Source organism: Anopheles stephensi, chromosome 2, assembly GCF_013141755.1.
Source record: "Anopheles stephensi strain Indian chromosome 2, UCI_ANSTEP_V1.0, whole genome shotgun sequence".
Taxonomy (NCBI): Eukaryota; Metazoa; Arthropoda; class Insecta; order Diptera; family Culicidae; genus Anopheles; species Anopheles stephensi.
The window spans coordinates 51147905-51170775 of NC_050202.1; the positions used below are offsets into that span (position 1 = coordinate 51147905).

At 41.9% G+C, this 22871-nt stretch overlaps 3 protein-coding genes across 10 annotated transcripts in view; 2 read left to right on the forward strand and 1 right to left on the reverse strand.

Moving 5' to 3' along the window:
• LOC118502591 (pseudouridine-metabolizing bifunctional protein C1861.05) overlaps window positions 1–22871 on the reverse strand; it is a 209565-nt gene that overhangs the window by 115893 nt on the left and 70801 nt on the right. The window lies entirely within an intron of this gene.
• LOC118502590 overlaps window positions 1–22871 on the forward strand; it is a 143189-nt gene that overhangs the window by 68607 nt on the left and 51711 nt on the right. For all 7 annotated transcript variants that reach the window (XR_004905060.1, XR_004905056.1, XR_004905058.1 and 4 more), the window contains 2 exons: window positions 8609–8699; window positions 13442–13719. The gene's annotated coding sequence lies outside the window, so the exon portion shown is untranslated. The remainder of the gene's footprint in view (window positions 1–8608; window positions 8700–13441; window positions 13720–22871) is intronic.
• Window positions 11991–13167, forward strand: LOC118502598 (chymotrypsin-2-like). Its single transcript, XM_036034961.1, has 3 exons — window positions 11991–12141; window positions 12216–12634; window positions 12770–13167. The coding sequence occupies exons 1-3, from the start codon at window positions 12078–12080 to the stop codon at window positions 13070–13072; spliced, it is 786 nt and encodes a 261-aa protein (XP_035890854.1). The 5' UTR covers window positions 11991–12077; the 3' UTR covers window positions 13073–13167.

Here is a 22871-nt window from a genome sequence, read left to right on the forward strand (position 1 = left end):
GCTAGAACAGATTGTGGAAAAGCGGTGGAAAATACACACATTGTGTAAAATGGAAAATGGTGCATTTATCGACCACTTGTGCGTGGGAATGTGCACTCGAAATGACTCGCACGGTAAGCACGCACACTTGTCTGAACGAACCAACCATATTGGATGGTCGCCAATTATGGCGGATATTAATTGCTTTCCATTCAAATGGTACTGTGGGCAGCAGCCGATCCGACAGCTTTCCCGGCGCCTAACATTTGAAGCTTAACCATCGCATCGATTATGTTTTGCCGCATTCCAGGCGTGAGTGGGATGGTTTGCCGGTGTGCCATCGGGCACTCCATTACTTTACGTTCAGATCGAACACCAGTACATTGCGAATTCATCCGGACAGCGGTGGTTTGCTAATGAAGCGTTTATCATTTTCTGCCTCGTCACAACCCAGCTGCGTTGAGCTACAAAAGTCAGCATACACTTCCCAATACAGTTCGCCGGCTTTATGATGTTTGTCTAGTGGTGGCTAGAAGCGTCGAGCGCTGTAGCATAATGTGACGAGCAATTCTCGATAATGACAGCACACGCGTGCGTACACATCCAAATCAGCCCACTCGGCTCGGCGATAGCGCTATAAATGGCATAAAACCGCCGTGTTTACCGATATCGTTTCGGCTACAATGTTAATCCGTACAATATATGCTGAGCTTGGAAAATAAAGCCCTCTCTAATTGACGAGTCCCAGTGTTTGCGTAGGTGCTTACTGGTTGTGCAGCACAAAACACACACATGGGCACTGTGGATAGAAGGGCAGTGGAAGGACAACAAAAAAATCTTTTCCAGTCGTTCTGAACGTCGACAGTCACCGGGGGTACGCAACGCTCTAATCGACGCCCCAACTCCCGGCTCCATCATGTTTGTTTCTTTCTCGACGCATTATCAACACATACACCCTTTCGCCCTTTTACACGCACCACTCTGGATCACACATTTCGGGGAAAAGTAAATGTCAATCAAGCTCTCCTTTTTTCCTCTTCACCAACTTCCGAACGGGCATCAGACTTTTCCTCAACTCAATCAATGATTTGACGTTTTGAAGATAGCCTCCATCACCGAACCGAACGTTAATGGTGGGTCCATAAAAACCGATTGCTTGTCCATCGCGGTGCTCGCCGGGAGTGGGAAGCTTGATGCGTGCTCGTGTAACAAACCTACGACGCGAATGCATTTACATGCCCCATTGGCTCATCATCGAGCCTCGGCCATGCTGAATGGAAATAGAAATACCAAACAGCGCAGGGCGGAAGCAGTCTAGCAGCACTAGGAGCACCCACAGTGATTGGGATTTCGTTTATGTTAAAGCATAAAATCATCGACGAATCATCGTTAGGTAAATGAGGGTGCTCCTGGGTGCTCGAAACAGAGTACTACCCCGGTATCAACATGTAAATCGACATCGATTCGACTGTCAAAGTGACATTTAATGTGGCTGGATGTTTTGTGGACGTAGCACCTCACGGTACGTGGCGTGTGGGTTCGGAAGAGCTTCAAACGATATCTTGCACGGCGTGTTAAGGAGAAATCAAAATTTGATGGTGTAGGAACGAACCTATTCATATCTATTTAACGCAACATTGATAAAGTTTCACTAATGACATGATCAAAGATATCGATTGAAATGAGGTTATAAATAGATGGATGATTTTTTTTTATTAAATGGAGCAAATATCACACAATATTGAAGACTGGAATTCACTATTTTTCCATCGTTTTTATTTTTTTCAAATTCTAGTTTAATGAATGAAAGGAAATTGACATATGCATTGAGGTATGTGTGGGAGGCCCGGTGGCCAAGGCGATAACGGTGCCAGTCTTCACACGGTAGTACCGGGGTTCAAATCCCATCCAGACCTAAGAAGAAGCATTGAAGTGTAGTATACTTAAGTGGATTGCATTTCTGCACCTTCTATGGAAGGCAATGCTTGAATACAAACTACTGATAATGCAATGAATACAATTTTCCTCAGGTCCTTGATCTGAAGTGCAATCTAAAAAAAATGCATTTTCCGGGTCCCTCCTGTTTACAGGACTCCGCAAAAATTAGCATATATTTTAGCCATTACGTTCGCAAAAATAAAAGTCACGTTTTTCAGCTATTTCTGGATCCTGGAGATCAATTACAACTCCGTCTTGAATAATTAGGCGAAGGTTCTCCAATCGAGATTTGCTGTCCAGTAGATCAAAAGAATACTGATATTGTTTGCTGAGCGTCTCTTCAATCAACAGCGCGTCCACTCGGCTTGAAGATAATTTTCACAAGCGTCGTCATCATGTAACATTATGAGCTATTGTTACATGAAGGAATTCGTACTAAAACTGAACGAAGGTTTTATTTAACAAAAATGGAAAAATAATAAATATACGGGATACTGTTCAACGGTTAGACAACTGCTGTGATTCACACCCTTAATTTAAAGGCAATAAAACCTCAGATATTTTCTTTAGTTTCTGCTGAATGTTGAGAGTCGTCAAATTCAACTGCATGGCTGAAATTTAACTCCTGGTAGATATTTTCGACTTGCTCAAGAACAGAGACGCTGCTGTAGAGGTTGATGCGGCTATCATTATTTTCAACAATTTTGAGCAGACAAAAAGTAGTAAAAAATAGTATAAGTTATTCAATCTAGTAGTATCAACATAGTTTATCAAATGAAGAGTAACATTATATTTTGTTGGCAATGCCACCAAAAAAGAGACTATAGGGACAAAGACCGTTCAATGAAATAATTACCTTCACACGCAAAGCCCGCTTTACTTTGCCCGAAGCCATAAACACATTCATCGGTAATGATCGAACGAATGAAAGCGAAAAGGTAACACCTCGTTACAGACGACACATCGTAAGGTCGTTTGCACTTTTAAACGCAAAGACGAAGCGAGAACATTCTCGACTAGTTGTGTGGCAGTAAACTTTATGGGTAGATGGTGGCTTCCAGTCATTATTTTTTCTCACGGAACTCATACTCACCGAAAGAAAGTGCCGGTTTCATAAAACATCTAGAATATGGCTTCTTGACGCTTAACAAGGCCTTTGACTGAGGGAAAAAATAAAACAAGAACAAATCGAGCACTTTCGGTTCACCATAAAACACTTCCAATACCACACGTGCGAAGCAATCTTACAGTGCAGAAATATTAAAACCGAATGATTATATCGTGCTTGGCGATCATATACTTTACTAAACTTTCCTTTCGAGACCACACACACGGCCTGCATCCTTGAGCCAATTACACCATGAAACTTTATTTTCAAATGTGTACAGAACCGGGCAAAAAAAAAAAATCAATGCTATAAATGAGTGAGCCGGAATAGATGAAAACAAAGCAGAAACCCCCGGCTCTCATACACTGACAACGCTCTAAATATAGGGCAGAAAGCTCTATAAACCGCGTGCCACTAAACGACAAATACTACGGCGGATAAGGTCGCCACCGACCGCCAACCATTATTAAGGGCTCGGGGAAAAGGGCACGAACTGGCACGCGGTGGGACGGCTGACGGGAAGGGCTGAGAAACCCTACTCAATGAAATTGATTGTAGGCCTGCGCTTAAATTGCAGCTAAGCACGCTCAACCAGGAACAGCACACTCACAGACGCCACTTTAATGGGAAGTTTTCCACCGTCAGCAGATCCTGTTTGGCCGCCAACCGTTGTGTGACTTGATTGAGTAACCATAAATTCGAAGCGTTTAATCGAGCATTGTTCGGGTGCGATAAGAATCAATCGAGCGAACGACGAACCCGTCGAAAGTTGATCCACTTCAAGTTGCTCCTTCACATTCACATTCAATAAAGAGGTTAATTTGTATGAAAAAACAATAACGATATAGCAACACTGGATGGGAGGTAGTGACTGTTTAAGGTAGGAAATGCTGACCATACTTTAATACGGTATCGTTTCTTGACCATTTTTTTTTTTTTTGGATTATGCAATCATGGGATGAAGTGCGTCAGCAATAATGGTTAAATGAATGCTACCTGTGTAAGTGTGTGTGTGCGTAAAGCGAAATTCAATTTTGCTTCCTATCCATGTGCTGGGCCTTTCAGCAGCTCGAGCTGCTAGCCGGAAAACGAACCAAATCTAACATTAGTTGGCAGAATTTGGGCCCCTCGAGGGCGCTGACCAATGGCTGGCGGTAAATTAAATTATTTATAGTAAACCTAATTCCGTCCAGCCACATCGTTGAATAATTGAATTTAATTTCATGACTAGGTCTACATTCTGGAGCCGGGACGGAATGTTTGTCAGCGCATGCAAATTAGATCTTACGGTTTAAGCGGATTAAGAAAAAAATACAGCAAGCAAATCAACGATGAAAATATGTAGCTTTAATTTCTGTTCATCGTTTGTGCTGTGTTTGAGCAGGAATTAAAGTTTGGAGGTTCAATATCTTACAACTAAAGCAATAAGCGGTATCAGTATCAATCAAGGACAAATATATATTATTTTGTACAATAAAAAAATATTTATGGTTCGAATTTAGAATTGAGTTTTCGATTTGTTATGTCGTTTTTAGTAAAAAAATAAGTTAATGAATGTTCGCTTATTATTTTTTACTAATCTTAACCAAACGTTTTGCAGCAATATAAACAGTCAGTCAGTCAGTCAGTTATTAATTATTCTCTCCGCTGCGATAGCAGTGAAATGTTCGATAGCTAGGAGGACAAGATCACCTTAAGGGTGTGGCATTAGAGGACCGAAAGCGAAGAAAGAGAAAGCTAGAAACAAAACAGTTAGAATCAAAAGCTCAAGCAAGACAAAACATAGGCGACAATTCTCAGAAAACGTTCCTCGCACGAAGTCTTTTCGCGGTTAGCGCAAAACACAACTTTCGACAATTTTTCGGAGTAATTGACAATTAATTTTGCCACAATATTAGTTAAATTGAATTGAAATGTTTGTTAAGTATATTGAGTCTACAGAGATGACTGCAATGCAATTGAAACATCACATATTAAACAGATTAGGCATCACATTTTGAACCTCACTGTTTACCTGAAGAGGAAAAACCAACAAGGATAAACCAGCACTAAATCACACTTGTGTTACATATACTCCACCGCTTGACACAAACACGATCATGCTTCAAATGAATATATTATTACCGGCTGACCGAACCCTAATTTCATTACACTTCACTCGGACTGGCGTTGCTAGCTGTCCAGAAATGTTCACCGTCCACCGGAGTATGATCCTTTCGGTTCATTAGAGTCACCATCACTTTGCATTTCCTCCTGCCCACACGGCCTGCTCTTCCTCCAGTGTTACCTGCTCTTGCCCCCCCCCAAGCAGCAAACATACACACGCCGTGAGTGATAACAGAGGTGTGATGCTTACGGAAAGATAACACATTAAAAATACTCCGACCCAGATCCGAGAGGGAAACCTTTTCAGGGAAATGTTCAGAACACACATACACGGTTCCGGTGGATCAGAGTGTGTGTGTGTGCACGCGAGAAGATATGGATCGTTTTAAATAATTTAATTTTGAGCCCCTTTACTCCTTTTTTGCCCTATCGTCGTGGATGTGTATCTAATGCTTAAGCAAACACGAATTAAAAAAAGGGATTTAAAACGCTCGGCCTAATGTAAGCGACCGTAAAAGAATTGCGCTTAGGGTTGAAATGTAAAACAGATAGGGTTAAAAGTTGTTTTCCCCTGTACTTATCTACTACGGTAGGGTTTATTTATGTACCGTGCCGTGATATGATTTCACCATATCGGTAAAGCAAACCTCTATCGGTCTATTAGTCTTTAAACAAAGTTTCGGTAAAGGTTGATAGATGTACCGTTACGTAGGAAGTTTTGGAGCCGCAACCTGGAGTAGCAATAAATGGTAACGATGTGTAATGTTCCTTCCGAAAATCAGGTTTGCTTACATGATCATTTAAACCACTTTCCTCAAAGTCCCATCACAACATCGCCGGCTACCGTAAACGAGCTGTAGACGAGCACCTATTACGCATTAATGTAGACGATGCCAGATTTAACTATCACCGTCGTAAGATTGAAAATTCCTACTTAGCAAACATCAAATGATTTTACGCGCTTTATGTGGGCAATGAAACATATCACTGGCAGCTTCCCATGTACTGCCAGGTATCGGTAGTACCTCGTTTCGGTGAGGGATAAAAGGCTGCTATAAAATTCATCGAGTGTTAAAACATCCAGAGTGGCCCGGCCTCTTGATGGAGATTTTGTACACCGACCTCCCCGTTCCATTAATTGATTCTTGCGGTTATGGCTTAAAGTTAACCGCACCATCCGTAAGCTGCATGATTTGTGGCCAATAATTTTAAAGTTCCCGTACACCAGCCGGGAGAATGCTTGGGAACGAAGCTTCCGTCTGGTTGCGTTTACTGTTGCAGAAAGGATCGTTCGAGCAGTGTGTCAACCGATACTCACCAGCTACGATGAGAGTCGAATTAAGGTGGATTTCGAGCGAAATAGATGAAAATGGCGAAATTAATGATACTTCAAGAACTTTGACTCATCGCAAAAATCGATCGTTCCTCGGATAACAACCGAGGCACGTCCTTCGGGGTCGTCTAGAGCTAGTCACAAAAAGGTCAAGGTGACCACCACCGCCACCACCAAAATCTTTGGCAGCTCCAAAGTGCCTGCCTGCTCTGGAGCAACGACGGCGGCGACCGGCTACGAAGAGTATCGGGCAGAGTTCAGCAAATATTTGGCAAAGCGGGTGAACGGTTCACAATCATGAAATCAAATAGAGTTCTCGCTGGCTGGCGAGATGCCATCTCCCGGTGCAATAAAGGGTGCAAAGTATTGTTTGGACCTTAGCACTGCCAGAGGTTAGAGTATTGATTTACGGGGTTTTACCCAGTCTTAAAGCACAAGATAGTCATTTTGAGTTTAATTAAAACAGCTAAACTTAGTTTTATATTGCTCCAAAAAGTTGAGAAGGATGGACTTGGTGTATAGTCCTTCGATATAGAGGAGCGTTACATTCAAAAAAGGAAATGCACTCTTCTTCCATCACAGTAAAATTTGTCTGTTAATAAAATCATTTTCACCAACAATAAAATCGGCAAACCACAGCAAATCCTAAAATTTGGCGAACCGTCATAAAAGCAACAACATAAATCTACGAGGACCTCTTCATCCATTAACTTTTCACTTTGTGGAGATAAATATTCTTACTCGCTGACGTAGCATTGGAACCATCTTCCAGATCATGAAAGATATAGTACAAATCTCTCTAGATACAATAACAACGCTTTAGAACCCAACCGGAATCAAAATGTTTTCAACTTTTTGGTACATCCAGGGATGCATCTTCCCGAATTCACACCACATTATTCCGACGCGGTTTAACGATTTCCGAGCCGGGAGGTAAACTTGCAGAAAAAACATTCAATTCTTTTTCCCGTCTCACAATATTTACGACAAACCTTTGCGTCGTACTCGGTGGATTGGGAGGATCGTTTGCCCGAGCACCCATAAAACTGAACCTTACTTTTACTGCCCTGTTTGTGGTGGGCCTGCACCATTCCGGCAGGAACTCACAGTAGTCTCTAGACTAATAGCATGAAAGTGTAATTCCATACTCTTGTTTGGGTACACATTTCGTGCTATTTGGTCCAGCTTCGCTTTTTTGGGAATTGAATGATAATCATCACAAACAAATAACATTTGTCCAGCGAAGAATAAGAAACGAAGAATATAAGAGACAAAAGCGCAGCCACATAAATTGTATCCACAGAACTACCAACACCGAAACAAAGTGAACTACAAATATTCTTGATCCAATTCCTTACTCCTCAAGGATTTGCGGTACAAAAATCTTCGAATCCACCCAAATAAGCGATGGGCTGTATGTTTCCGATAATCCACTCTCGTTAAATTTCCGCCGCTGCATCCTTTAGCGAAATCAGGACATCAGACCCACCCCGGGGCTGACCGAGCAAGACCATCGTGAATTACCACCACCGTGCTCAGAAAACACAATCTTCAATCACTCGCGAATAATGGTCCGAAAGGTGTCCGCAGCACGGGGAAAATAAAAATCCGTGAATTAAGGCAAGCTCACCACAAAAAAAGGGATCGAAGCATCCATCAAAATGGATGCCCATTCGCCCCGGTTTCCGAGGGGGGCAATAAATGTGGTGATAATTACGCTGTGTTATGTCCCTCTTTTTTCGTGGTGTCTTCATAGGCTCGCCAGCTAAAAAGTCACTACCATCGGCACGAGGTCAAACCAGTAGCAGACACATAAAGTTTATCAGAGGGATGGGCTGTGCGCGTTATGGGGAAGGGTGGAAATTGTGGCATAAAAATTTATCGTTTTTCCCAGCATCGTTCCATCGTCCATCAATATTTAACAGACACTTAAATGCGATGCGTATGAGCCCTAGAAACGATTTAATTGTGCGAGCTTTTAGGGAGAAGCGATACAACTCACACGTTATCATGGTAGGACGGTATGTTTGGAGGTTTTATTTTTTAAAGATGAAAATTTTCCTATAGATTTTTTTAAAGAAAATTCCTTTCCATCATCATTGTATTCATGAGTTTTAAAAACAAAATTCTTTTTTTGCTTTCAGATTTGACGTCAGCTCACTAACAACACCTATTGAAATCCCACGAATGGCGCACGATACGGACCGCCAACAAGGACGGAACGTTTACATGAAAGTAAGTATCCTAGGTGCAGAGAATTCAAAAAGGTATTCATCACGCACTTTTAATAGTTTGCATCTATTTGTCCAAGAGTTCACGAATATCTGATTTCAATGTCTTATGACCTTATCTTGAAAGATGCTTTGCATAGTGAAGTCCATGTCGGTTTAAGTGAGAAAACGTCAATTTTGGGCTGCATTCTGTCAAATTTTTAATAATGAAGTCTATGAAGCGGTTGCGTGACCGATGAGACAGCGACGCCGGTCTTCACACCACATCACCAGGGTTCAAATCCCATCAGAGACCGCCTCCCCGTACTCATGGCTGACTATCTTGCTACGGGTAAAAGTCACAGAAAGCCATAAATGGCTGGTCGAAACAATATAAATATCATTTATTTACAGTGGCGTTGGGTCTAAAGAACCTCGTTCTACCCTTCTGGCACCCGATGCCTTTCAAGGTTGTAGTTCCAAGGAAGAAGAAGAAGTCTATGACGATTAAAGTAAAAATCTGCAATTTTACCCTGATTTCTATTAAATATTTGAGCATTATTGAAGCAGAAAAAACAGGTTTGGGTAAAGCTCAAGCGAAACTACTTGGATATTGAAAACACTCAGTGTATATAGCACTAATAAAACAATTGATATCGACCTTGTTTCCCAGCCAAACAATAAATTTGAAACTTTTTCTAGCTACAATAGGAAATATCCTTCCAAGTTCTTGTGTAAACTCTCTAGCTAGATACATCTTTGGCAGACAACAGTAACGCTGAGAGTTACTTAGCTCGCCTTCCAATTTATCCCACAGTGACCCTGAACTGTTACATCCTGTAGTTCGTTTTTTCGTTCGAGATATCAAATTTATCCTACCCAAAAATAAAAGCTAAATGCTAGCCAAGAACACCATGAGGAACTTGAGTGTTTTTTCAGTCACGTACAAAGTCTCAAGATGCTGAAGAACGGTTCCGTGCTGATACAATAAGCTTGATGGTGTCTGATAATCCAACGTAGGAAAAATCGCTACAGCTTTTGTTTGTTAAATGTAAATAGAATTGAATCTCATGAGCGTTCAAGAGGGAAAATTGATTGAATGTTTCTTTGCATCTGGACATTTTTAAAGTAGAGTTAAATCAAGAAAATTATTTTAGAAATACCACTCGAAAAAGGTTTTTAAATTAATTTATTACAACCAAAAAGATGTGGTACGATTATTTAACTCTTTATACCTAAACTACAAGAAATGGGTTCACATTCAAACTTGATTGCTTGCTCGTCATGGTAACGCTACGATGATTTCATTTAATCTTAAGCTATCAACACATATCACGTAATCCTCAACATTGTACTACGTACTATTGCCTGAGTTGCTTGAGTGAGGCAACCCAGGCAATCATTTTTTGAAGCATAAATATACACACAACCTGGTGAAACAAGATCCGTTACCGAAGCGAAAGGAACCGCACATATTAAAGTCAATCCAGCCATGATTATGGTTATAACAATAGTGCTGTAATCGTTGTCTCGAATCGTATCGTGAAACATGACCTAAAGAAAAGAGTATTTTGTCTCGCTTTCTGTCTCTCTCTCTCTCTCGCTTGTGTTTACCGTTTGCTCGAGACACCGCTGCGAGGCAAAGGTATTATTCTGGGAATAAATCAACGATAAGAGAGGATTTAAGGCAAATTTATTTTGCACAGCCGATAGGAAACCTTTTACCTGGAAGGTTATTGTTGTAAGTCGAGCCAGCAACGAGAATGATGAATATTCACTTTAAAAAGTATTTGCTTACAATCAACAACATCTCAAGTTCCGCTGTATCGTTTTTGAGTTCTGCCAAGGGACGGCTCGGCTCTGACGTTGTTGTGCCGCGTTCTGGGAAGTCTGAACAAATACATCGAACGTGTTGTACCGGGTAGCCGTTTGACACAGGCACACGACGACGTAACTTAATAGTATAAATAAACAAACAAAACTAAAGCCATTTTTTTACGGTTCTAGACGTTTTAAAGCGAACAAGAGGTCCCATGGAGAGTGACTTACATAAAGTAATAAGTGTATCACAAAATAATTCTAGAATAGTGACCATGAGTAAGAGTGGTTTGAAGTTATTGAAGCTGTGTATGGCTCGACAAGAACTATGAGAACATGAACTATTATTATACTCCAAAAAACAGGAAAGTGCACCAAGACATCTCAGTTTGAATTTGTTGTATATCTGGAATATATAGAGCCAGATATATAAGCCCCTTCAACTGCCTCGAGCGTGGTATAATACACTTCAGGATTTTCACACTATTGTGAGATGATATTTAGGATTGTGCCTCAAGAAACGCTCAACATGAATAATCCAACGGGTTAAGGTTCGGACTGCCTGAGGCCAAATATTTATGTTTGGCTCCAGCTAAGCTGATGGATAAGCTGGGTCCAATTTGACACATGACATGATGCTATAACTTAAATCTTAAACTTCGTCTAGGACCTACTTTTCTCAGCTTTTTGTGATCAGAACCGACTCGTAGAGGCTTTTTAAGCCTTTTTTCTATACCCATTCTACAAGTTTGGTAAACTTCTTAGGTGTGTTTTTGACGAGCAGAAGACTCAAGACTACATCTTTTATATACCATATTCATCATGAGTAAACAGTAAGCATTCCAACTCTCAAGTAAAATGGGTCATTGTTGACACAGGTCAACCAAATATTAAAGCCACACCCTGTGTTGCTTATCATATCTTTACTGTGCGTGGTTTCAGATATCGTTTATGTCAGTAATCATCTGCAACCGTCACGAATCAGGAATTGATTATCACAAGAGCCACACACGTCAAAACATCCGTATAGAGGTTCGAATGAGTTGCACTTACTACCTAATCGGACGATGAATTTTGTGGCATATGAGCCAGGTCCAGCCCTTTAGGCAGAATGATGCTACTCCGAGGAATCATAAAACGCCAAATTGCCCGCCGAAAATTGTATCACACTACTGTCGCTACTGGCTCAGTAGAGTTATCAGTAAAAGGCACCCGCGATAGCTTGCTAGATTTGGATGACAGTACGAAGCTCGGCCTTACTGCGGTGATCCAACCACACATCAAAGCCATTGCCTTGCATCGCCGACCGAGTGGTCTTTTCGGACAGCTTCGATTCCTATCGGCAGGAAGAAGCAATGTTTCTGTTCAAGAAGTGCAAGATGAACATTATATATCACACCTTTTCACATTTCAATTCCGAGTCTTTACCTTCCGGTCGGTGGCCTGCAATTGTGTGTGCAATAAATGTAGCGCGCGATTATCGCTATCTGGTCGGTCGTCGTCTATCGCGTCGACCGTGTGGAGGTATAAATTAGTGACACCTGTCGGGTGGATTCTCCACCCGTAGAGAACCACTCAGTTCAGGATGATCCGTGCCACATTATACACGCTCTGCACGCTGCTCTTGATTGGGCTGGTTGCGGCAAATCGTAAGTGTACCACAAGAATTCTCGAATTTCAAACATTTTTCACACCAGCCTGTGTCCGTTTGTCATACGAGCAGCCACGCTGCAAGCCAGCGGTTTAAAGGATGGCCGAATTGTTGGCGGATATGATGCCGTGCCGGGCCAGTTTCCGTATCAGGTGTCATTGAGGCGGCCACCAAACTTCCACTTCTGCGGTGGTTCTATCATCGGTCCGCGATGGATTCTGTCGGCAGCACATTGCACGATATCGATGGCACCGGCCAATTTGAACGTGTACGTGGGCAGCGTGAAGCTGGCGTCGGGCGGTGTCTACCATCGAACGATGCGCATCGTCAACCATCCGCTGTACGATCCGGGTACTATCGAGAACGACATCAGCCTGATACAGACGGTGCAACCGATAGTATTCAATGAGGATACGCAACCGATCGCTTTACCGACCACGAACCTGCTGTCCGGCACGGGTGCTCTCATTTCGGGTTGGGGCCGATCGAATGTAAGTGTGCGATTAGCAGCTCTGCTGAGGTTGACGGATTGTGCTTTGATTTCGGCAACACAGTCTCACGTCCACATCAAATTAAAGAACAAAAATATTGGGAATTGTTGCTGAAAACCTCATTGCAATTTTCAGACCATGGACAGTGGAACCGCTGAAGTGCCGGACAACTTACAGTACCTCACGGTGGACATACCGACGATGGAAGAATGCCGTGCCGAGCGTCCAGGCTCTAACAACATCTTCGACAGCGTCATGTGTGTCTCCAGTCCATCCGGACAGGGTGCATGTTCCGGTGATTCCGGTGGCCCATTGGCGTACGATGGATTAGTGCACGGCATCGCGTCATTTGTTCGCGTTCCCTGTGCTACCGATGTTTCGGACGTTTACGAACGTGTGTACTCTCATCGAGCGTGGATCACATCGGTCACAATGTGATGGTAGAGCGAAAGAAAATATCTACGAGTTGTGATGTGCTTCCGGAACAGAGTTGTCCGAGGCTAATAAAAATCTTATTCCATCTCTTGAAAAAATCTCCGCTTGTGACTGAATCAAAACCCTTCCTTGAAGAAGAAGAAAAAGGCTGATACGGAAATTGAAACATCGCTGCTTGGTTAACTTCCAAAAATATGTTCGCCATTAAACATTCTTGAAACATGCTCGTCTTTAGCGTTATTGCTTGCCACTTTATTACATTCCTTCTTGCTGCACATACATACACACGTTTGTATGCACAACGGACTGTTCGGTATTGATTGAATTTTTTAAAACATTCCCATCTCAATTTTTCCCCGTTTCGTTTTCCAGTGACGTTCGTCCTCAAAATGCCCCCAAGCCCTGGCCGAAGGACCAGTTCATGGTTCAGAAGTGAATACCCAACGTATCAGAGCGGAAAGGGGCCAAGCCGAGGGACATTCCAGTGGACGGAGGTCGGATCCGAGCCGAGTCGGACCCAACACAAATCAGCCCTTTTCGTAATTGACAAAGGAATACGAGATTACGACACGGAGCACTAAGAGACCGGGACCGAGCGGGAAACTCGACCCGAACCCCAAACGCAGACAACGCAACCGCCAGCATTGAAGGTAAGAAGATTGAGCCCTCACAAATGCGCATTGACGGACAGGGTACGGATACAAGCGGCCCACATCAATCTATAAATAAGGCGCTCCGTTGTGATGTAAGCGGAGGGACCATATAACGAGGCGAGGCGCTGCTTTTTCAAGTGACAACTTTTCTCACAGATATCTATCGAGATGAATCTTTTTTGCTGTACGGGTCGTTGAACAGCATAATTGATGGGAATGGGTATAATGTGACTTGAGCAAACTGTACAATCATCTACAATTTTTTTGAGCCTAAGAGAGTCCATGGAGAAGCATCACATAGCGAGCAGAAGTTGAGCTCTTAATGGAATAATCATTTTATTTCCAACGCAAAAAACAGCCTAGATTTAATCAAATGAAGACTTGCTAACTAATATTGCCATGTTAAAGAGATGGTTTCATGTAGCATAAGGTGTCATGGTCACCCCCTTGGCCTTGATGTAGCGATAATTAGCTGCAGATGTCCGTGCTGTTGCGCTATCAAAATATTCCAATTTCTGACATTACCTTAAACGAGACACCTGTTGCCGCCTGTGCAACCATAATGGGATCCATAACAATAATCATCATTGTAATTACCGGAGTCAAGTTCTATGATCTAGTTACATATTCTCGGGCAGTGTTTGAAGAGAAGGGATGCCAGGTTCAAGCACTGCCACCTGATTTACACGATAATGAAATCTGAAAAAATAGCTCCTTTAGAACTGAACTGAAGAGATACTACAAATAAAAATGTTTTAATGGGATGTGGGTTAAATAATCCCCTTGACGACATAAATCTTGCAACGAGCGAGGGAGACTGCCACTAGGAAAAAATGAATCGCTTCCTGAACTTGACCTTTAACGATCTCTTCCGGAGAGCGTTTTGCACTTTTCAGCGAGCACATCCCTGTGTCCACTCCGGCGGATGATTGATGTGGTTGCAATGAAAGCTAAATCATTACGGACCGTCTTCGGGTTTGCGTCTATTTGTGCTACCAATCATACGGACATCGACCTCGGGTGATTTGGTACGGACGACCAGGCGTCTCCATTCGGGCACAATCGCGACTATGGAGCATTACTCGGATAGTTTCCCAACCATTACTTTCGATTTACACTCATCCGTTTTTCCTATTCAATGTGAAGATGCATCCTTACGAGCGAACACTATGGGATACTACAAGGACATATTTTGCGTGAGTGAGTGAAGCTTTCCAAATATTGAGACAAAAATCATTTGGTTTAGCTTCACAGCATTATATAAATGATTGTAAGCTCATACTACAGTCTATTAACCTATCATTTATTACCAAGCTTGAGCAAAAATCTTCCCACAGTGCTAATTTGGACACAAAAAGCGAGTAAAGCACAAAAGAAAATTATTGATAAGAGATGAACAGGAAAACGAAAACACACCATAACTCCCCCGATACCATAAATCCTTCCACGTTATGGTCTTTTTCGCCATTCCCTGAGCCTGCATTTGATTGATATCCTTTCCCCTCGAAAAAGTGCCAGCGAAAACTGCTCGAGCGTACGGGCTTCGATGACAATCGACAGTGAGCTGACTGACTGACAGGGCTAAAAGGACAATCGAGTCGTAAAAAAGTGGTGAACCTTGCCGAAGAAAGAAAGAACGAACGAAAAAAAACAAGCTTGAAATGAATCACTAATGGCTTTATAGTGGAAACTTTATTTTATCCCATCGTTCCTGCTGCAGTTCGTGCCACGCTTTTGAGGCACGCCTGGGACATGCAGAAAAAGCTTTTTCTATTTTGTGCAAAAAACGTAAGCTCAAATGCATCGATAGCTAGTGTGATGGGCTGGAAAAGCGGGTCCCATCACTATAGCCACTTCAAAAACAGCTCCATCGGGTGATGTAAAAACAGAAATTCTTCCTAAACAGAACCGTTCAGCTATGGCAAACCGATATTGCTGAGCGTGACAAAAAAAACAGAGAGGAGATTTTCTTCTGACAATGCGGAAAACGGGATTGGTGAGAGAAGCCATCCTTTTTGCCCGCGATTGATAAAGCACCGTCAAGAAAACTATCAACTGCAGGCGAAATATGTTCTCGGAAAAATCTTTCTCCATTTTTCACCATTCAAAGACTTTACCATTTTAGCAGTCCGAGTTTATGGTTACGTGATTCAAAGAAAAGGGGGGAAACAGAAACAACCCCACTTGCGACGAGTGAAGGAGAGAGCTTGTCGTCGTGGTTTCCTGTGGAAAGCACCTTTCAAGCGAATCTTCTTATCAGGGAAAATCGATTCCTGTGAATCGTTTGTCGGTCACGGTGAAACGCTCACCATATGCAATCGTTGTAAACTGCCAGCAGAAAATGCTCCGTAATGTTCCACAAAGCGTTCTGCCGGATGTGAGGGAAATCAGCAACGGAAATTGTTTACAGCTCGTACACAAACACAGGAGGCACACACCACATACGGCACCGTCCGCCATATCGCTTTTTGGCTCACATAGTTCACATTAATATTGGTATCTTAACAAGAGCGCAATTCTTTAACACAAATTACAGTCTGGAGTGTGTATGCATAACATTGGGACCGTTAAAACCCTTGACCCTTTGCACACGACACTTACGGCAAAGGGTCACGAACTTACAACCGGAAACCGGAAGGATGTTCGGTGGTTGGCGGTCCATGGCCGACGGAATGGAAGTAAAAAAAACCCTCCATTCAACGTACAGCATGAACCAAACATGTTTCGTGTTGGTTTAAAATAAAGAACACGGAAAAAAGCACTGCATGTGAAACTTTTTCGAAACAGTGCGCCATCCTACTCACTGGCGAACCAATTTGTTTTGCGCATCGCCATTTTTTTGTTGACTGTTGTTTTGCTTGAAAAACACTCTTGCAGCTACTTTTTGTCTGGATTAACGAAAGAGCTTTGGTATAGGATTAACTTTTCATCAACTCTCGCAAGATCATGATGCTAAAGACCAAACAGCGGGCCAAGAACGCGCAAGGCTTCATTCATCAGCGTAGGGCAAATATGGTGAAATGAAACATAAAGCATGGAGCCGTTGCCTTGTTTTTGGAATGGTGATGAAAGTTTATTTGAAAAATTAATGAAATATTGTTGAATGATTGAGCTACTGAGACCAGCAGTTAAGTTTTTAATATAACCTGTGTTTTAAACAGTCGTCTTTGCGAGCGAATGCTTCCATTTTTAGTATGGCGAAAAATAAGTTAATGTTTAATAAAATGCAAATGAGCCTTAGTTAAAAGTTCAAATATATAGTTTTAATATTTTTTTTCTAAAGGAATAGTAACATTTTCTACACTACATTTTACATACATATGGCGCTACTGTACTGTACAAATAGCAGCTGGATTTCATCCATAATCCTATTTCAAATTAATCCTAAAAATGTTAAAGCAAATCCATTAAGCTTCACATTAACATTAGATTTGTTTTAATAATTATTTACCTTTTGCTTGAAAAATAGGCGAAATTATATAAGGCTTCTTCCTTCTTGTTCTAACGACCTAACGAAGGTCATGCCTGCCATTCCAGGCTAACTGGATTTATTGTTACTGCATAGCTGGATAGTCAGTCCTCATTAAGGGGAAACTGCCAAGATGAGATTTGAACCGACGCCGCTGTAGAATCTACCACCGGGCCGGGTTATAAGCGAAATTATATTAGTATGAATTAAAATTTAACGCAAACAGAGTCTCCTGTTTTAATCCTTCTAGCTTCATAATCTCTCAACAAATTTGCTTAGAATGTTTGAATATTCTTATTTCGACTATCTATTTCACTAACTATTTGCCTATCAACACGCATAACATATGCAACAAAGCTAACACTTTTATGCATAACAAATCGTTCGCTCTTTGTGCCCAGCGGCATTAGCTTTTGCCCATAAGATTGCCCGTTTATCGATGCGCATTGCTACACCGAACAATCTGTACCCACCACCCGTAACACAGTTTCGAAATTAAATGGATGCACAAATGGATTGAAAATGGATTGAAAAGCTATCTTAATCCGATAGCGATGTGTCCCCGGCGCGCCCCGGTTACCCCACACATCGCATACACCACAATCGTGCAAATGATGGCATTTTATGATGCTGTACGGTACTGATCATTAGATGCCAGGTTAGTATCGGAACCATGTTGTGTGTGTGTGGTTAAGGTGGTATCAGAACAGTACCAGTAAGCCGTACCATAAGTGCATGCTAAAGATCGACCAATGATGGGGTGTAACGATTGTTGTAAAGCAGTAAAGACTCCCATAACTGGGTGCAAATGTACTCGGGGTTTGGAATAGTTAGCTGTCACACACAGACGATAGTTTTAGAGAGTTGTGGGCGATATTCAAAGTATGTTGCTGGGTGATGATGGTGCATGTTAAGCTTAAAATGTAGCAGGGATACAAATAGAACGTTCCTTTTGGGTTGCTATAATCCAGATCAAACTATTTGAATAGCTTTGCACTTCACGAATCACTTCCAAATTGTAAATTTATTTGTGTTTTCAAAAGGTTTTATAGAATAGTTTAAATTACGCTTATTCATTTAAACCAACCATATCAATCATGAATTAGGTGGGATCCTGCACTAAAAAAATTAAAGGCGCAATTAAATTGTTACTCTGTGGAAGTGTACACACTGTGAAAATTTAGATGAGTTGCCAAACTTCCTACGGACACGTTATTCCAGCACACTAATAAGGAGCATGTAAAATCAAGACACCATAAGAAGGACAGAGCAACTTCCCTGCACAATGCAAGTGAGCCAAGAAAACTTGCCAGCATTCTTGCTAGCTGCATAGTGTATGTATCCTTACCAGGAACACGAAGACCTTCTAACAACACTCCCAACAAAGTTTTACACAAACCACCAAAGATTGGCCGTACGAGACAACACTGTACTGTTTAGAACTATTCGCCTGTACTTTTCGCCGGATCATGTATGGTACATGTTAACTAGCAGTGTAGAGGAAAGTTTTTGATAGCCATTAATTTAATAGAAATTATAATGCAATTATGATCTGATTGTAGCAACTTGAAACTGTCGCATTAAGTTAAAATGGATGCTACAGAAAATCATTCTACTGAGCAGCTAAGATTCACTTTGAATGAATCGCGGAAGGAAGACAGATGAATTTGTATTTAAAATGTTCCGGGTGGAAAAAATAAATCGCACAAATGTACTTTCGGATGGAGCGCATTTTCTGCGAATTTTTCATTTCTACTACAACACTTTAACAAGTCTGCCCGATTATGCAAATTGAGCGTCTTACGTACTAAAGCACTCATTACAAGCGACACCAGCAGCAATGTCAAAGTTTTCTCTTTCTCCTTCAATTCCACCAAATTCAGTCAATCGATATTTGCCTTGAATTGGGTGACAATTTGCCATTCGGCGAGCTGTATTTGTTAGCTTTACTTTTCAGGGGAATAATTTGCAACGACACGGAGAAGAAAATGGGAAGTTGTTAAATTATAATCCCATCTTATCCCGTTCGTTCGTTCTGAGCTTGAATTTGCCCATCCTACAGCGGGTGCGTTTCGTACCGAAATCTTCTGCAGAATAAAGCAGAGAATACGAAGAAAGGAAAAGCGAGAACCGTCTGCCATCAATAAATCGAACAGCAAACGCCAATCAAATATTAATGGATGAACGCGCTCACACTCCACACGCTTACCATTGTAACGCAAAAGGAAATTATTTCATCATTTATTATTAAAAGTTGCTCCGCTGTATGTGCTCGAGTCCCCTACGCCACCCCGTATCATGTTTTGCTTGATCAAACAAAAAGCCAGGCCCTTCGATACTATCGCACCCATTTAATGTGTGTTTGCCCAGGAAGATATATTGTGTTTAACGTTGTGTTTCTCCCGTTTCATCTTCTTCTGTTCATTCCTTCACATAAATTGATGGGTTAAGAAGATAATTTGAAACAACACCCTGGGTTTGATGAAATGTATCGTCTATGGGTGTGTGTGTATCGTGCGAACCGAAGCTATGAAGTCATTAGAGATGGTAAATTGAAGAACAAGTACGCCACCAGTATATGTGGGGGGAAGCGTTTTGCGAAAGGACTACCGACGGAGCCAATAACGATAACGCCGATGGAGGAGAGGAGAAATCAAATTATGGAGTTGCTATTTTATTGCGATTGGTTTCCACATATTCCTACGGTCCCGGGCAAGTCAGCGGAAAAGTTTATGTTCAAATGAATTTTATATTGCATTACTGCATGGAATGAAACCTGGCTGAATTCAATTTGTTTCCCATTGTTTTTCCACCACGTGCTCAGCGTAGATATCGGCTGGGACATGTTTCACATCTGCAATTATTATTATGCAGAAAATATGGTTGAATGCGGCATATGTTGGGGTGCAAGCAAATGGGTGGAGTCATAGAGTTCCTTTCACACGATAGGTTCGGTATCAAACCGCATTAGAAAGGCGTTCAAACTTTCCTAAAACAAAAAAGATTTTCTTGACGGTCAAGACTCTTATTCGCTCTTCTTAGCCATCGAAAGAGTAATAAAATTTCACATCAATCAATTGAAACTTTAACGTAGCCTTTCTCCACACTGAAGCGAATCGGCAAAACAAGGGTTTAAATTTAATTTCATCAATCAATGAGAAATTGTGCACGGCAGTACGAGCAATCCTTTTCAATTTAACAGCTGACGTCAATTTTCATATTTAATGCAAGCATCGACCCATCCCGTCACAATCAGTCTGAGGCGTTCAAAAATGAAAAACTGCCTTCTTGCTCGGTTTTTTGCTAACTTATGCAATTTTACATTCATCACTATCCGCAGCACGCAATCAACATCGAAGCGACAATCGAAGCGCATTCAGCTGTCTTTCCAAGCCAAAGGGTACTTCCTTTTCATCACTTGGAAATATAAAAAAACAACGAACGAAGCTGCAAGATTCATAAAAAGCGGGAAAAAACTAACCTCTACAGAAAAAAGGCAGCAACTCCACCATGGTTCAACACTTTCCCAACAATCGCGACCAGTCAAATGCATCGTTGAACGATTTTGCAGCGAAGCTACGTTTCACTTTGTGCACGCTGGGCCAAAGCCATTATTCAAGCCCTGCCAGTAGCTCGATGGAAAGCAAGATTTATCTAGGAAACTTCACCTTCAACCCAGGATTCGTTTCCGATCCTTTTGGTTGAAAATGTCGAACTCTTCGCACCGCTCAACCCGATGAAAGGAGATCTTCGTCTTCCTTCCTCTTTGTGCTAGATGATGTCCGAGATGCTATCTTTTTGCTCCCCAAATCGGACGAGAGGACTAAGGCATGAACTTGTGTGCCGAGAGGACCAACCATCACAAAACCCAATCAATCAAGCTCGTCGGACGTTTGCCGAAGCGTAAAGGGTTTTTCCGACCTCTGACAGACTGCTTACATGCCCGTAGCCCGAGGCTTGACAGGACACAGAACAACACACAAGGGGCGAAGCAATCGGGCACAGACACCTGCCGGAACTGCCAATTTAGCAAAGCACCTGTTCCGGTTTCCATGATACCGCATGGGTGCCGAGCGCCGGCTGGCTGTGTGAGAAATGATGACCAGGTTCATCAGCTGTCTGCCAAACAAACAATCCGCTAGCTTTCTGATGTGCATTAGACCACCACATGAAAGGTTCGTGTCCCGTAACGGTCGTAGTTTGTATGCGGCATGAGATCGCATGACCGGAAGCTGCTTACTGAGTTCGATGCAGTTGCAGTTCATTACTTTGCACTTAATTAAGGTACACAGGATGAGTTTCACCATCAGTTCAGGAAACTAAGTATTCCAAGAGCATAGTTGAAATTAAAAATTTACTAAGTACGCTCTTACTGTCGCGGAATTCAACACTACCGGTTGGAGCAGTGGAAAAGAAAACCCAACCCAGTGACACTTTTGTGCACCACATTCGTTAAAGTACTATCAAAAGATCAGCAAAACAACGTCCAAGAATTTTCCATCCTGTCTTTTTAAACAGAAGTCTCTCGGCAAGAAGTGGCCGGCCCCGTGCATTCAAGCGCACCGTGTCCTATCATCCTCCGAAAGGCTAATGATGGTATGATATTGTATACTTTATGGTTCACTTTACCTCACCACTTAAGACCACGTACGCCCAAGCTGTACCCAGCCGGGAATTTTCCACCGACTGTCCTGGTATTTGTGCGGAAGCAAACAACACCCCCTTTTATTCCCATTCCCGGGCATCAGCAGTAGCAGCACCGGCGTGGCAGTCGACAGCTGGTGAGACTTTTCTTCCGGTACTTTAGACCATGATCTGCAGATGCACTAGGTTGCAAGTCACATTTTACGACGCTGCGCTTGGGAAGTTTTGATGCAATCTGGCACAAAGTACCGAAGAGATTTCGTTTGAGACCGTTGTCCAATGGACAAGAGGCGCACCGGGCAGATCGGGCTCCGATAGTGTGATATCAACCAGCGCCAGTCGGTGCATTTTAGAAAGCTATAACTCCAGCCATAGATCTTTGGTACGGGGAAGTGCATTAAAATCTGCTCCGTAACGGGTATGTATGAAGGAATGGGGCAAATGATGGTCAATTAATTTGCGTTTGATCGTTGTGAAACTGTTTTATGAATTGGGTACAGTGAGAATGGTTTCATGTTTCGTGATCCCCAAAAGGAAATATTAGCAATTAAAAAATATGCTAAGATGATATCTTGAGATACCAGAGATACAAAAGATAACATAAGTTTTAGCAATCGTCCAGAGACACTTCATATTTATCACAAGGACTTGTCAAATATCAACATAAGATCTTTCCTGCTTTTACAAATAACATCCTGGCGCCATCATTTTTTTTTTCTTGACATCCATTGTTCAGAATTCTAAGCATTGCAATTTATTGTATGCTGTCATTCAACTTTCGCAATAGTTGATCTTAATTATCTGGTTTGAACAACGCTTTTGTAACATTCATAGAACTTTATAGACTTCACTTATATCAGAAAAAATGCTGAAGTTCTCACATCTGCAGCAACAATATTCCTTTATTTTCCCCGAATTCGATAAATGAACTTACTGGCGTTCTTAACATTCTAAAATCATAATATCCTGTTTAAAATTTACCAACCAGTAGCACACTTATATCAGATTATCGAATGTAAGCTTGCTCACAATTTCC

Excerpts from the sequence above, each read along its gene's own strand:
- LOC118502598 (XM_036034961.1), top strand. The coding sequence starts at position 12,078 with ATGATCCGTGCCACATTATACACGCTCTGCACGCTGCTCTTGATTGGG. Across the intron at positions 12,142-12,215 it reads TGGGCTGGTTGCGGCAAATC|CCACGCTGCAAGCCAGCGGT; the intron begins GTAAGTGTACCA and ends TCATACGAGCAG. Across the intron at positions 12,635-12,769 it reads CGGGTTGGGGCCGATCGAAT|ACCATGGACAGTGGAACCGC; the intron begins GTAAGTGTGCGA and ends TGCAATTTTCAG.